Source organism: Athene noctua, chromosome 23 (assembly GCF_965140245.1).
Source record: "Athene noctua chromosome 23, bAthNoc1.hap1.1, whole genome shotgun sequence".
In the NCBI taxonomy this organism is placed as follows: Eukaryota; Metazoa; Chordata; class Aves; order Strigiformes; family Strigidae; genus Athene; species Athene noctua.
Genome location: NC_134059.1, coordinates 2,110,310 through 2,122,842, shown reverse-complemented (window position 1 = coordinate 2,122,842; position 12,533 = coordinate 2,110,310). Strand labels below are relative to the sequence as shown.

The 12,533-nt window shown below is 49.0% G+C and overlaps 1 protein-coding gene across 1 annotated transcript in view; it reads right to left on the bottom strand.

Annotated features, from left to right (window-relative positions):
* The window catches only part of LGR6 (leucine rich repeat containing G protein-coupled receptor 6), a 146,842-nt gene that overhangs the window by 15,860 nt on the left and 118,449 nt on the right, over positions 1-12,533 (bottom strand). The window contains exons 7-12 of the mRNA XM_074925442.1: positions 8,887-8,955; positions 7,312-7,383; positions 6,026-6,097; positions 4,836-4,904; positions 3,807-3,878; positions 689-754 (exon numbers count right to left, since the gene is read on the bottom strand). Of these exons, the coding sequence (XP_074781543.1) occupies positions 689-754; positions 3,807-3,878; positions 4,836-4,904; positions 6,026-6,097; positions 7,312-7,383; positions 8,887-8,955 (420 nt within the window). The remainder of the gene's footprint in view (positions 1-688; positions 755-3,806; positions 3,879-4,835; positions 4,905-6,025; positions 6,098-7,311; positions 7,384-8,886; positions 8,956-12,533) is intronic.

The window sequence follows — 12,533 nt, the reverse complement described above, 5'->3', positions numbered from 1 at the left end:
GGGACAACCTCTCCAGTGTATTTTTGTGGGAATGCTACTCCCACACATCTATTCTTCCAGGTTTCTCAATTCTATAAAAAACCTTGGAGTCTATTATTATTTTTTTTCCTGAAAAAGGCCAAGAACTGTTAGATTTGAAAAGTAGGGCAAGATCTCCAGACACTTTGAACTGAGCACAAACAGCTCTGTCTCAGAGAAACAGAGGTGCCTCCCAGGGCTCAGAGGGGACCCGATCAAGTGCTACACATATAGAAAGAATCAGTCTTCTCTACGGAGGGGCTAGCCCTGAGCAGTGTGGCTAAGGGCTGCTTTGTGCCCATGGCATGGGGCCTTGAAGCAGAAGACATTTATGGTAGAGATAAACCTCATTCTCGATTAGCTCATACTGGGACTTGAATTAGTGAAGTAAAATTCAGTGCTATCACATCCTACTGTTTGCTGTGGCTGGGACCTCTAAAAAGACCTGAGTGAATTAAGCTCCTATGCAGAGGGAATGTGTTTTTATTCTGTATTTGCACTGGGGCAAAGAGTGGAGCTCTGGTCCACTTGCAGTCTGATAGTGAGTTATAAGGCTCAGCTTTCCCAGTGCTTGGTGAAGGTTGAGTTCCGTGTGGGGGAGCTGCCTCTATCCCCGAATCGTCCCCTTGCCCCCAGAGCATAGCACAAGTGAGGGCATCTCTTTACTCACAGCTCCTCCAGCCGCTGACACCGGTGGAAACTGGGCAGATCTTCGATTTGGTTGTGTGACAGTTCTCTGCAGGGGAAGAACCATCACAAAAATATTAAGAGATCAAAAGCGAGTGCCCCTGAGCCCTCCCTCGGAAAGCAGATATTGCTGGAGAGGGGGCTGACCCGACTTCCATTTTGCAGAGCTGCAGGGAGCAGTAACCACAGGCAAGGCAGATCTCAACTCTGTTCAGACCTGACACTTGCTCTGAGCATCTCTGTGTAAGGGAGGATTGCTCGGTGGTTTACCTACTCATCCAGCCCCAGCCCAGCTCCCTCCAGCACAAGCTGTGGACTGATGGAGCTGCTTCCACAGCTGGGGTGGGCTTTTTTCCCCCAGCCCCAGTCAGCTGTGAGACTCATCCGTGGCAACTTCTGCTGTGCACAGCCTTGCTTTTCTGTGGGCAAGGCAGAGAGGTGTTTGTGCCAGAGCTCCCGTCCTGCTGTTGTGGATGGGAAAGCTCACAAAAGCTGCAGATGTGCTTGCAGAGCCTGGGGAGGTTTTGGCCAGCAGAGCAGGCAGCCAGTTGCCCTGCCTCCTTCCTGGCACAGCAAACCCAACTGCCCGCTCTCCATTCAGCCTTTCCTAGCTCCTCCCCAGGGCTAAGGAAGGGGTTGTGGCACAGGCAGGGATTTAGTACATCACATTACAGACTGTGAAAATCCCTCTTCCCCATTCTTTCAAGTGCTGCCACTTGAAAGCAATTCCCAGCAAACTCCTGTTCCCACTGCTTCATAGCCTGGTGGCATGTCAGTGTCCAGGGTAAAGTGACTTGGTAGTCAGAGGACAATCTATCCTGGCACAGTTTAATGTGCATTTCTTAAAACTGAAATGGGCTGGGTAGGGAGTAAAGCTTAAAACTGACTTTTTCACCCACCAGCAGAGGCTGGATTTGTGGCTGTTTAAAGGGAAATTTGCCCCAGGGTAGTTTTGTATGTGGCCTCTCTGCTGACTTTCTAAACTCAGTTTCCATCTTTCTGCCAGTAAGTTGCTGCTAAAACATTTCAATTATTTATTTTTTTGCCAACCCCCTCTCCAACAGTTTTCTATGGTGGGGAGAAGGAGGCAGGAAAAAGCAACCAAAGGTTTTGTGCTTAGCTCTGGAGACTATCACTATGGAGAAAGAGCTATAGCATCAGTCACTTTTCCCTGGTCTCTGTGCCAATGTGGTGCATTAGCTAGACAGTGATGGAGGGAGAATGCAGCCCCAGGAGTTAATTCTGGTTTCTCCAGAGCGAGGGTAACCAGATGCAACCCGGTATGTACCAATAGAGCAGCCTCAGTCACTGAAGCTGTGTTGTGGAAACATCAGGGTGAAGGTGCTATCGTCAAGGGACTTTAGCTCTGCTCAGGGAACCTTCAGCTATTTCTGCTTGAGAGGAAAGACACATCTGTGCCCTGAGCCACGAAGCTCTGGACAAAAGCAGCGAGACGATGTCAGGTTGATGCTGAGCTCAGGCTCAGCCAGGCTGCCCCGCCTGGGTGTGCTGGGCTCAGTGCTCATGCACAGGCCGACATCGCAGCACAGCTGCGAGCTTCATGCCCCTGAGGTGGTTCCTACAGCCCCTGTGCAAGATCTCTGCTGAAAATCTGCAGCATGACGTGAGCAGTAGGAGGCCAGAAATGTGACGTTAATCTGTGTTCAGATGTGTCACAGTCGTAATGTCAACCTGATGAACTGCCAAAGGGCTGGCAACGTGGGGGAAGGCGTCGAGAACAACCACTAGCTCTGCAGGGACAGAAGGCCAACACATTTCAAAGGCAAGAGAGATGTAAACATGAATAAATATTGGCCCACATACTGTCTCTCCAAACTGAAAGCAAAGCAATTAATGTCAGTAAAATTAATTGGGAAAAAGGAACAAGGAACAAGGTGGGGTGTCCCAGCAAAACGCTCCCACAAGGAGGGGGCAGGTGTGAAGAACAGGCTCTGCTGTGAAGGTTTACAGTCTGATAACTTGCAAACATAAAGAGCGTGGTTGGGACCCTACAACCTGGGCCATTCCAAAGGCTATGCTTTGGTGGCAAGATGTCCACTGATTTGGTCCAGATGTCTCAAGATGAGAGATCTTCCCTACAGGGACAGCTGGAGCCAAAATGCTGTGATCTGCTAAGTTACAAATTGTGTTCTTTTATTTTTATGTTTTTCTCTTGTTTCCAATTTCTGTGATCAAGAATTCACTCCTGTTGCTTTCCTGGAACAAACTTGTTTTCATTTCAGCTTGGTGTGTAAAGACTGCGGAGAGGCAAGCCTCTTGCTTGCCCTAAGGCTGCAAACTTGTATAAATCTGGTTCATGACTTATTTCCTGAGGATGTCTTTGACTACAGACAAGGTTGGGGATCTCAGGAATGAGGAGTGTGATTCCTGAGATGATGTGGGAGTCTTTCCAAGATGCTGATTTCGTGATGTACCAAGTTAAAGAAGAAAGCACATCCCTCCACTCAGCATCATTCAGTGCCTTGTCAAGCAGGTAGAGTCAAAGCAACTTAGAGACTCTGAGCAAAACCCTGACCTGCCACTGCTGTACTGTGTGAGGGGCCGTGGCCATGTGGCCTTGCAGGTCTCCATCAGGTCAGGCCTGTCCCCTCCGAGAGTGTGAACAAGATCCTTCCTCCAGATGATGGCACTTGCTGGAGCTGCAACTGCAGCAAGTCAACACCAGGGCAAAGCATTGTGCGAAATGCGATCCACCCCTGGATTTTGTGCTGTAGACATGTAGGAGCTCCGCAATGCTGATGCTGTTCTTACCCACCGCCCTTTGCACCCTCTCTACCCTCCTTGCATGGGGCAGACAGTTCCCACTGGTGCAGAGCAAGGAGGTGGCAAATGTAGATGTGCCTTCTTGCTTACAGCCCTGAGTCCAGAGCATCACGCTAGAATGAAACAAGTTCAAGAACATGCAGAGGTCAAAGTAGTGCCTAAAAAGGTAGTGTTTTCTGCATGGAAAGGATAATGGGAACAAAAGCTACAGGATGGTCTTCCATAGCTGGTCCCCTTGCGAGCTAGACAAGAAGAAGACCTGGTTTCTGATGGCACTTCTCTAAAGACCAAGCAGGAGAGATAAATGTGTTACTCACAGAACTCGGAGGCTGGGCAGCTGCTGGCACATTCCCCTGGGGAGTAAACGAATGCCTGCTCGGGTCAAGGTCCTAGAGGAGTGGAGGAGAGAGAAGAAATAGTGTTACTGAGAGTCAGCGCACAGACTGCGACCTGCAAGTCCAGCTACTGGTCCCAGACAGCAGCAGGAGAGACAATATCAATGGGATAATGAAATACCTGGAGAGAAACAAAAACTGACTTGGAAATGGGCACTGCTGCTGGACCTGATAAAGGTGAATGTGCCTATAAGAAGTTCTGGGATGTTGTTGAGTACTGAATTCACTCTGTCCTTGGCCATGTCGAGGGCAGGTGGCAGTGCCCTCCGTGGCATGCGCTGCCATCCCAGTTCCCCATTGTCTAGACTGGTGATCCACCTGAAGCCATGACTACCTCAGAAACCCATGTACAGGGGGTGGACCTGGGTCCCTGAGGCAAGGCATAGCCAGGTCACACTCCTGGGCTGGAGTGCTCCCAGTTTGGGCACAGTATGTGGACCAGTGCCCTGGAGAAGAGAACTGTGGGCGGCCAGAGACAGCATGTCCTCCAGGCCCCTGCTCTCCTGGGTCTGGTGTTGTGAGGATGGGACCAAACGAGTTCCAGGGGTCCCCAGCCTGGGTGGCAAATATGTGGCAAACACAGCAGATGTTTTTCGCACTGCGCTACCAGTGCTGGTCCCAGGATGGGCAGATGCTGGGTCTCAGCAGCCCATGCTGAAGCACTGCACCCAAAGGCTCATTCCTTTACAGATGCAGAAAGGAAGGAAGAAAAAAAAACAAGAAAAGATTGGAGCACACTCAACAGTACCAAGAGAGCAACTCACAGAGAGTAAAGCTGCTTTCAGAAGCCACAGGGGTGAAACGAAGCAGAGAGGTGAGTGACCAGGGAGAGGCAGAGCTGAAGACAACCAACTGTACAGAACTGCAAAAGTTGTCCTCACTGAGACAGCCTGGACCACCTTGAAGGAGGAAGAGCACAAAAAAGAGTAAAAGAAAAGAGTTGCCACTCACAAAACTTCTAGGCTGGTGGTGCCTTTAAGGTCTGGGAATTCTCTGATGTCCGTTGCACCATTGAGTGACCTGCAGAGAAATGAGGCTGAAGTGAGATGGACAGAGGACCCAGAAGCAAGTGTAACTGCCCAGGTTCCCAGACAACATCAGCCATGGTGGCAAATCTGCTTCTACACACCCAAATGTGATCAGAGGCCCAGATCCAAGGATGCCCGTCATCAGCGTGCCGCTGCCGGCTGGGTGGTGGCAGAGATGTCTCATGCAGTGCTGATACGGTGAGACAGACTTGGGCATTTCTATGCAAGGAGGTTTGGCAAGCACAGACCCTCCCCCAGCCACTGACATTCTTGGCATGATTTTTACCCAAATTAAATAAAAAATCCCGAACAATTACCATGGGAAGCGTAAGAAGGGCATCCCACCTGAGCCTCCCAGAGTCTATGCATTTGGAGCTAAAGAATGCAAGGGTAATTGAAGGATTATATTTTTCACCTGAGTGTGTGTTCCAGGAGTGAGAGGCTGGGTGAGGCTTATAAATAGAGATTTAGAGGTTGCCTCTGCCTAAATATTTAGGGCTGCGCCATGACAGTTTAGCCAGAGAGTCCAGGCAAGCCAATGTGGAGCAGCTGTTCTAGTCCAGATGGTGCCTGCCACTGGTGGTGGCCCTGGAGCAGGCTTAGAGCCATACATGTGAAGGCAGCACTGTCACCACTGGCTGCTCAGTGAGACTCTGTGCCGTGGTGTCCGTGCTATGGGTCACGTGTTCTTCCACTTCTCCATCTTGCGGAGAAAGGCAGATGCCTTCAGTGGCCTTGTGTTTGGGCAGCTACTCAACAGCGCAGGGCTTGCTTGAGCATCACACAGCAAACAGTGGCGCTTGTGAGTATGGTCTTTGCTGGTGCTGATGCAGCTGTGGATACCCTAGAAAACTCCAGTGCCTGTCAGATAGGTGGGCAGGAGGAATGAATTGCTCCCTCCAAAATGCCCTTCTCAAAATTATTCTTCCTCAGCAGAAAACATCTGCAGTGTCTACTTCTTGGCTCACTGCCTTTGGGGCTGGCCAGAAGAGTGCTCTTCTGTTGGCACAAGAGCTCTAGAAAAAATGAAGGGAGAAGGCCACTAAGGTGTCCTGCTCACAGGGCTTGGAACTTTGTATGTTAAACCTCTGAGGATGTGCTTGGTGAACTTACAGAGTATGGAGCTTTGGCAAGTACTGGAAAGCAGACTGTCCAACAAACTGGATGGGATTGTCATAAAAATGGCTGCAAAGGAAATGAGTAACTGGTCAGATTCTGCTGCACAGGAAGAAAAGATGTTATTACAGGTCACGAGCCCTGGAGCTACAAGTAGTAAGCTGTGTAGGAGGTGCTGGCTATCCTGTGAGGGAGCCTTGTTTTCCAGATAACCCCAAGCTCTCCCATAGCCTGTTCTGGCTGAACATTGGTACAATGAGGTCTCCTGCTGCTCTGAAATGACCCTTTAGGTTCCTGTTGAACCAGGCAGGCTAGAAAGATCCAAAAGCCTCCTTCAACCCTGCTATAGTGCTGTAACTCTGCAGGGAAACAACCTTGCACTTGATGACATCTCTTCTGATCTTACACGGCCACAGCACCAGCATCTTTTCTACGTGTCACAGTCAGTGGAGAGAAGTGAACTAGGATCCAACTACCTTTAAGAGGAGTTGTATCACCTTCTACAAGAAGCACTTTCCCCCCACTGACTGTGAAAGGCTTTAGATGGGCAGATCCAATGGAGATATGAATATTCTGGATGTGTCCCATCCCCATGTCACTCCAAGGATGGTGCCCAAGGAAGATGTGCATGAGTTTTTATTGACTGGAGCAGTGACTGTTTTAACCCAGTGTCACCATGGCTTTCCAGATCTTGGTATTTCTATAACTTAAGTCCCAAACTGGCCAAGCAGAGCTTTTGTCTCTTGCTGTGATTTTCAATATCAGTGTGGTTCAGGGAAGAACTGTCCAAAAAATCTCTACCTGTGCCTATGTCAGAGGGGAAATGAGCTGACAACTGGGTGTGTTTATCTGCAGAACTTTGTGTCCATGGGTCTGGGGTACAGACACAGTGATCTGGTGTCCCAGGTCCCTGACACACAGAGCTGCTGCTGTAGCTGGCTGGCAGCTTCTCTAAACACGAGGAATAAACACGGGCAGATGTCAAACAGGGCTTAGAATATCCTGTTATGCACAGCACGATTTCCATGCAGACCACCCATATATTGTTCCTCCGCTGTTATCAGCCTGTACTGCAGCGTTCAGCTGCAGGGAAAGGAGAACTCATGGCAAAAAACCTGAGGTGTAGCTGGGAAGGAGCTAATATCAGTTTGCTTTGGCCCACATACAACAAATGTCAAATTACAGTCATGCTGACAACTGTCAGAAATCTCAACCAAAGACATCAGGAATCGTCCCTTTCTAGGGGATGTAAGGATTTAGGAAATATTGTTTAATTTTCTTACATTGTTTGGAGGAGGGGATTCCCAACAAATGCATTCTCTGGAATAGCTTTGATGTTGTTGTTATGAAAGCCACTGTTGGGAGAAACAAATATCTTGATATTAATGGATGAGAAAGGGTTGGAGACACTTTCTTACTTCAACACTTTTAAAGGCAGAGAGCCTTCAAAACACACATAGAACAGGAGGTGTAGGCTCTGTTCCAGCTGTAGCATCATCCCAGCAGGTGAACTAGGTCTGTCCTTTGACAGGACAAAGGCTTCATTCTGTTCTGTTTACTCTGTCTATAGCTTGGTCTCCATATGTCACTCCACTGAACCCACCAAGAATACAAAGACTTAAGGTTTAACGCTTTACAGGTCAGGAAACAGGAGCAAACAAAATACACTTATTTTATACCCTCCAGGAATTACAGTTTTTATGGATGGTCTCCATTATAGCTCCACAGCTGTTAACCAGAGTCCAGCCTGCCATGAATTATTGGTCTACGTGACTTTAAAGTATTTGTAGATCTAGCTGTGATATTTTTAGTTAAGACAGAGAAAATTGCTATCAGCAAACTTTTGCAGCAGAAGAGAGCTCTGTGGTCACAGTCTGCTCTCCTGTACCTCAAAGGCAGATGTGGGATCCTGTGTCCATGACCAAGACCAGGCTCTGGGTGATGCCCAGGTTGTTTAATCCCAGAGGTGTCTGCGTGAATGATTGGTTGGATGGCTGTTTGAAATTTGCCTCTTAGTGATGGCATTTCAAAAGCCATCTCAAAGTGGATTAAGAATCTTATTCTCTTTTTGAATGTCAGAGTAATGATGATATCTGGTCTGATCAGAGAAATTTCTTGAGAATTTTTCCAGTAAAACAGAAAAGTAATGTCAGATTTTTACTCCAAGCCTCCCAGAAACACCGAAGTAGCTGCTTTTGTCCCACCCCAGCCTGTCACCAGTGTGACACAGTCTTAGTATCCACAGGAACTGTGGATTCATGTCAACTCAACCCCATCTTGAGGGTTCTACCTTCATGGGTATTAAGTGGTATGGTTTCCCATTTTTAGTGTCTCCCAGGCTGACTGGTTAGAGGAAGGAGAAAGAGCCACTAAAATAGTCATAAACTTTTATAATTCCCTATTATAAGTTTCTCCTAAGGGAGACCAAACAGTTTCTGCACATCAGAGGACGTGGCACAGGGCCTGCAGGAGCCATGGCCTCACGATAACACAGATAACTCCGTGGCTGTGGTCCCAAGATGTGGAATGGACATTAGGAGTAGCTGGAGGTCAGATGGACTTTGAGTCCCTCAGATGGCACAGGAGAATGTAGAGCTGCAGGAGGAACCTGCTCCAAGCCTGATGGGGGACATTCCACTCCTCTCCCCCAGCTCTGGTGCAGAGGCTGAGGGTGAAATGGTTAGAGCTGATGGAAATTGAAGGGATAAACTGCTTTTATGTGCATGGTGGAGAAGACTGAGAAAGACAAAAGAAAGGCTTGGACTAAGCGCTCTCCTCAAGTCAGAGCACATGCAATGCTTTATTGGTCACTCTCTGTTGGGGAACGCTTTTGAAAAGGAATAAATAGAAAATCTCACAGCTCCTGCAGTCGGCCCAGCGTCCTGATAGCCCCAGGGAATTCCAGCAGCTCATTGTAGTTCAGATCCCTGAAAGACAGAGAAGGGAAAAACATTCATTAATGTTGCTGTAGGAACTCAACCGAGTGTATCTGTGCTTTGAAGGCATGGAAACTTGGTTGTTAAGCATGGGAGACAGGTTTTTCCTACCATGCTGATCCAGCCACTGCCTGGAAACAAAATCTCACACATTCCTGCAGCAGGAATATTCCCTGCTAGGAGCACTGTCAGGCGAGAGCCAGTCCAAGCCATGGCTGCTGCTGTCTGGACTCCTTCCCCCCAAGTCCTTCCATGCCTGGTGCTGGACTGTGCTGCTGCTTCACATCTCCAGCGTGCCCTGTCCTGCTCTCCCAGGAACTCACCCCCAGGGGCTTTAGCTGTGAATCATTTTTCCTGCCTTTCCAGGTCAAAAAAGGATTTTATGAAGGACAAGAAACACAATACAAGCTTCAGTTGTGTGGGCCCCATGAAAGGGCTTCTCTGGAACACCTCCCCCTGTGGTGCAGAGGGGATCGGGGGATCATTCCCTTCGTGCTTGTCCTGGGGATGATGGATCTCCCTGCCACTGGGACGTGCTGTGACTGGGACCAGTGGGAAGACCAGGCTGTGGGAAGGCCTAGGTCTTCTTGTGGTGGTTGGGGTGAACCCCACATTGGAAACTGTGAGTCAAAGGTGGAAGTGATGTGCAAGAGGTATTAATAACTGCAGATCATTAAGCTTAATTTGCAGTATAATAAATTAAGTAAAATATAATATGTTGGTCATAATGACAAGTGTAGAATTTACCTGCCCTGACTTGGCAACCAGAAGAGACATGTGAACCTGAATGAAACATCATGGGCTGTATTTGTTCTCCAAGGATGGACTGGCACCTCCAGAAAAGTATTTCTTGGGGGCATTGCTGTCAGCCTGGGAGGAGCAGCCCTCTGGAGGTACTGATCCTGCTGTTGACTGAGGGGGGCCCATGGAGACTGTCTGGGCTTTAGATGTGTAGCACTCCTCCTCCAGCATGCCCAACACTTTGAAAGGCAGTTCCAGATAAAATGGTAACATTTGGCCCTGTCCTGTCCATCCCACAGACCAAGACACTGAAGTCTGAAAACCAGGCAACTGTTTCCTACCTGCATGAAACTCACCGGGTTTTAAGTGGTAGATACTTTGGAACATGAGGGTAATTACTGGCTCCTGGAGATTACTGTATAATTACACTTAATGGACCTCAAAGTAATTACCATGTAACCCGGATTGTGGTTTACGGAACAGAAATAACCGTGCATTTACACAGCAATGAGTTGCTGCCCAATTACCTTGTAATTCTCATCCTCTGGGCCCAGGCATGGTAATTACATTATGATCTCTCTTGGCCCCTCTTTCTCCTACATAGTCTTCTCCTTTACCAGTATCCCTGCTTGGGAATTACTCTACAGCACTGTCTTGGCTTTGCCCTGTAGGTATTTACACCGTAAATCAACCCAGAGAGTCTCTCCAAAATGGTTTTCCCTTGCGCCTTCCAGGACTCCAGGCTTATATGATTTACAACCTAGGGAATACTTATCAGGGAATTACAAGATAGGGGACAAAACCAGAAGAAAATATGGAATGAGGTTGTCTTGGGTGGATTTTGTCTTGTGTAGCCTGACAAGGTCCGTGTCAGACGTTGTTGGTCAATTCTCTCTGCAGCCCAGGGCATGCGGCGGGCCCTGCTGTGGCGGGTTTGTCTCTGCACACCAAGGGCTGTTTTCTCTCCTCTGGTTACAGAGGGAGTCTGGCTGCCTGCACTACGTGTATGGATCTGAGCAAACGAATCCTGCAGGACCTGCCGCTCAAGATCTGGAAAGGGTTCACATAGTCTAATAATGGCCGGTGGTGGCAATTATCAGGAGAGGCACACAGGCTGGTGACAAGGCCTCGAGCTCTGCCTCCCTGCCAGGTCCCACCTGCCGTGCAGTGGCAGAGTCCCAGCACACATGAAGCTGCTGTGTGTGTCCCCAGAGTGAAACAGGAGTGATGTGTCCCTCCCCACGCCAGCATATCTGTCAGGTATCAGAGCTCTGCACCTCCGAAAGAGTTTTCTCTGACACACTCAGGTCTCATATGGATCCAAGCAGATCTGTGTTTTCCCAGTCTTCTGCTTGAGCTGAAAATGATTTGTTAAAGAATAAATAGCCCAACACATGACTCAAATAGCCACACACCTCACTCTTTGCAAGACACATGTAGCTTGTTACCAGCTGCTTGGATGCCCATAGCCAGTTTCTGTCGGTGGTACCTGTCAGATGTCTGTCACTGTCACGGCTGAGTGCCTCACCTTACACAGGCTCTGTTACATGGGGGAACACAGGGCAGGACTTTTACAATACACATCCCTTCACCGAAGCTCGAGGAGCCACAGGAGTGGATTTCCAAAGGGAACAAGCGATTAGAAGTGCAGACAGGACACCGCTGGGCATTTTGAAAGCATTGGTAAAATCCCATTACCCTTCAGATCAGTGCACTGAATGGAATCAGAGGGCAATAGCAGCCTAAGTTGACTGACAGTCCCAAATCTCTAGCTGCCCATAAGGTGTTTAATACCTTTAAAAGTCTCATCCTGCAGTGACTTTCCAAGCTTACGGCGAGGTTCCACAGCAGCGCAGGAAGCTGCAGAGGTCACTCAAGGCTGGGTGTCTGCCTGCACCGCTTCCATCCCTTGTACCACAGACTGAGGGGCTGGGATGAGCCTGAGCAATGCCAAGGGACCAACCCTGGAAGAGAGGCACTGTGAGCCCCTCTGCAGGTGCCACAGCCCACCACCGTTGTGTCACCAACACTGGGGGAAGCTCTGTGCAATGGCATGGCGTTGAGTTTCTCTCCAGCGATACCTGACATGTCTGTGAGCAGCCGACAGATGGAAAATATTGCCCAACAGAGAGGAGACTTGGCTCAGCTGTGATTCACTAACAGAAGAAGGGATCTTAGATCTGTAACCAATATTATTTACAAGGAATAATTCAGTGTGCTGTAATATTTGCTCCTGACTTTCTCTAAAAATGCGTTTCCTTTCCAGCTCGTGTCTCTTCCAGGCAGGCTGGTCTTTCATCAGCAGATGAACATTTTGTTTGTACCTCCGTGTGTGTGCAAGTATGTACAGGACCAGTTCTTCCTGAGCGAACACACACCTTTCCAGGCCCTGGCAGCACCTTGGTGCCTCCCTCCCCCCCCTGCACTTGACAGATACAAAGAGCATTGTATTCAGCAGCTCCCTCTGGGTAAAAAAGCCATCTCTGAATGCTGGTATATACTGGGCTTGTTGGAAAGTGGAAATGCAACCAGGTGTAGTCATGCTGCTCCAGCCTGGCTGCCAGCAACCCCAGTCTGTTCAGGAGAGACAATGTGCCTCTGCTCGCTCCTGCCGGTGCTTCCTGGTTTTCGGGGAGGTGAGCCTGCCTCCTGGAAAACAAACCCAACTGTGCTCATTAACAGCTCCCCTGAGTGATGCTTGCAGCCGATTGCTCTTGATCTGTGTGCCACTTGCACTGCCCTGACTTGCTTCCAGTGCTGCCCTGTGCCAAGCCCTGACAATTTCAGGGGGGTTCATCCGGTTGGGGGAGGCTGGAAGAAGCCAGTAA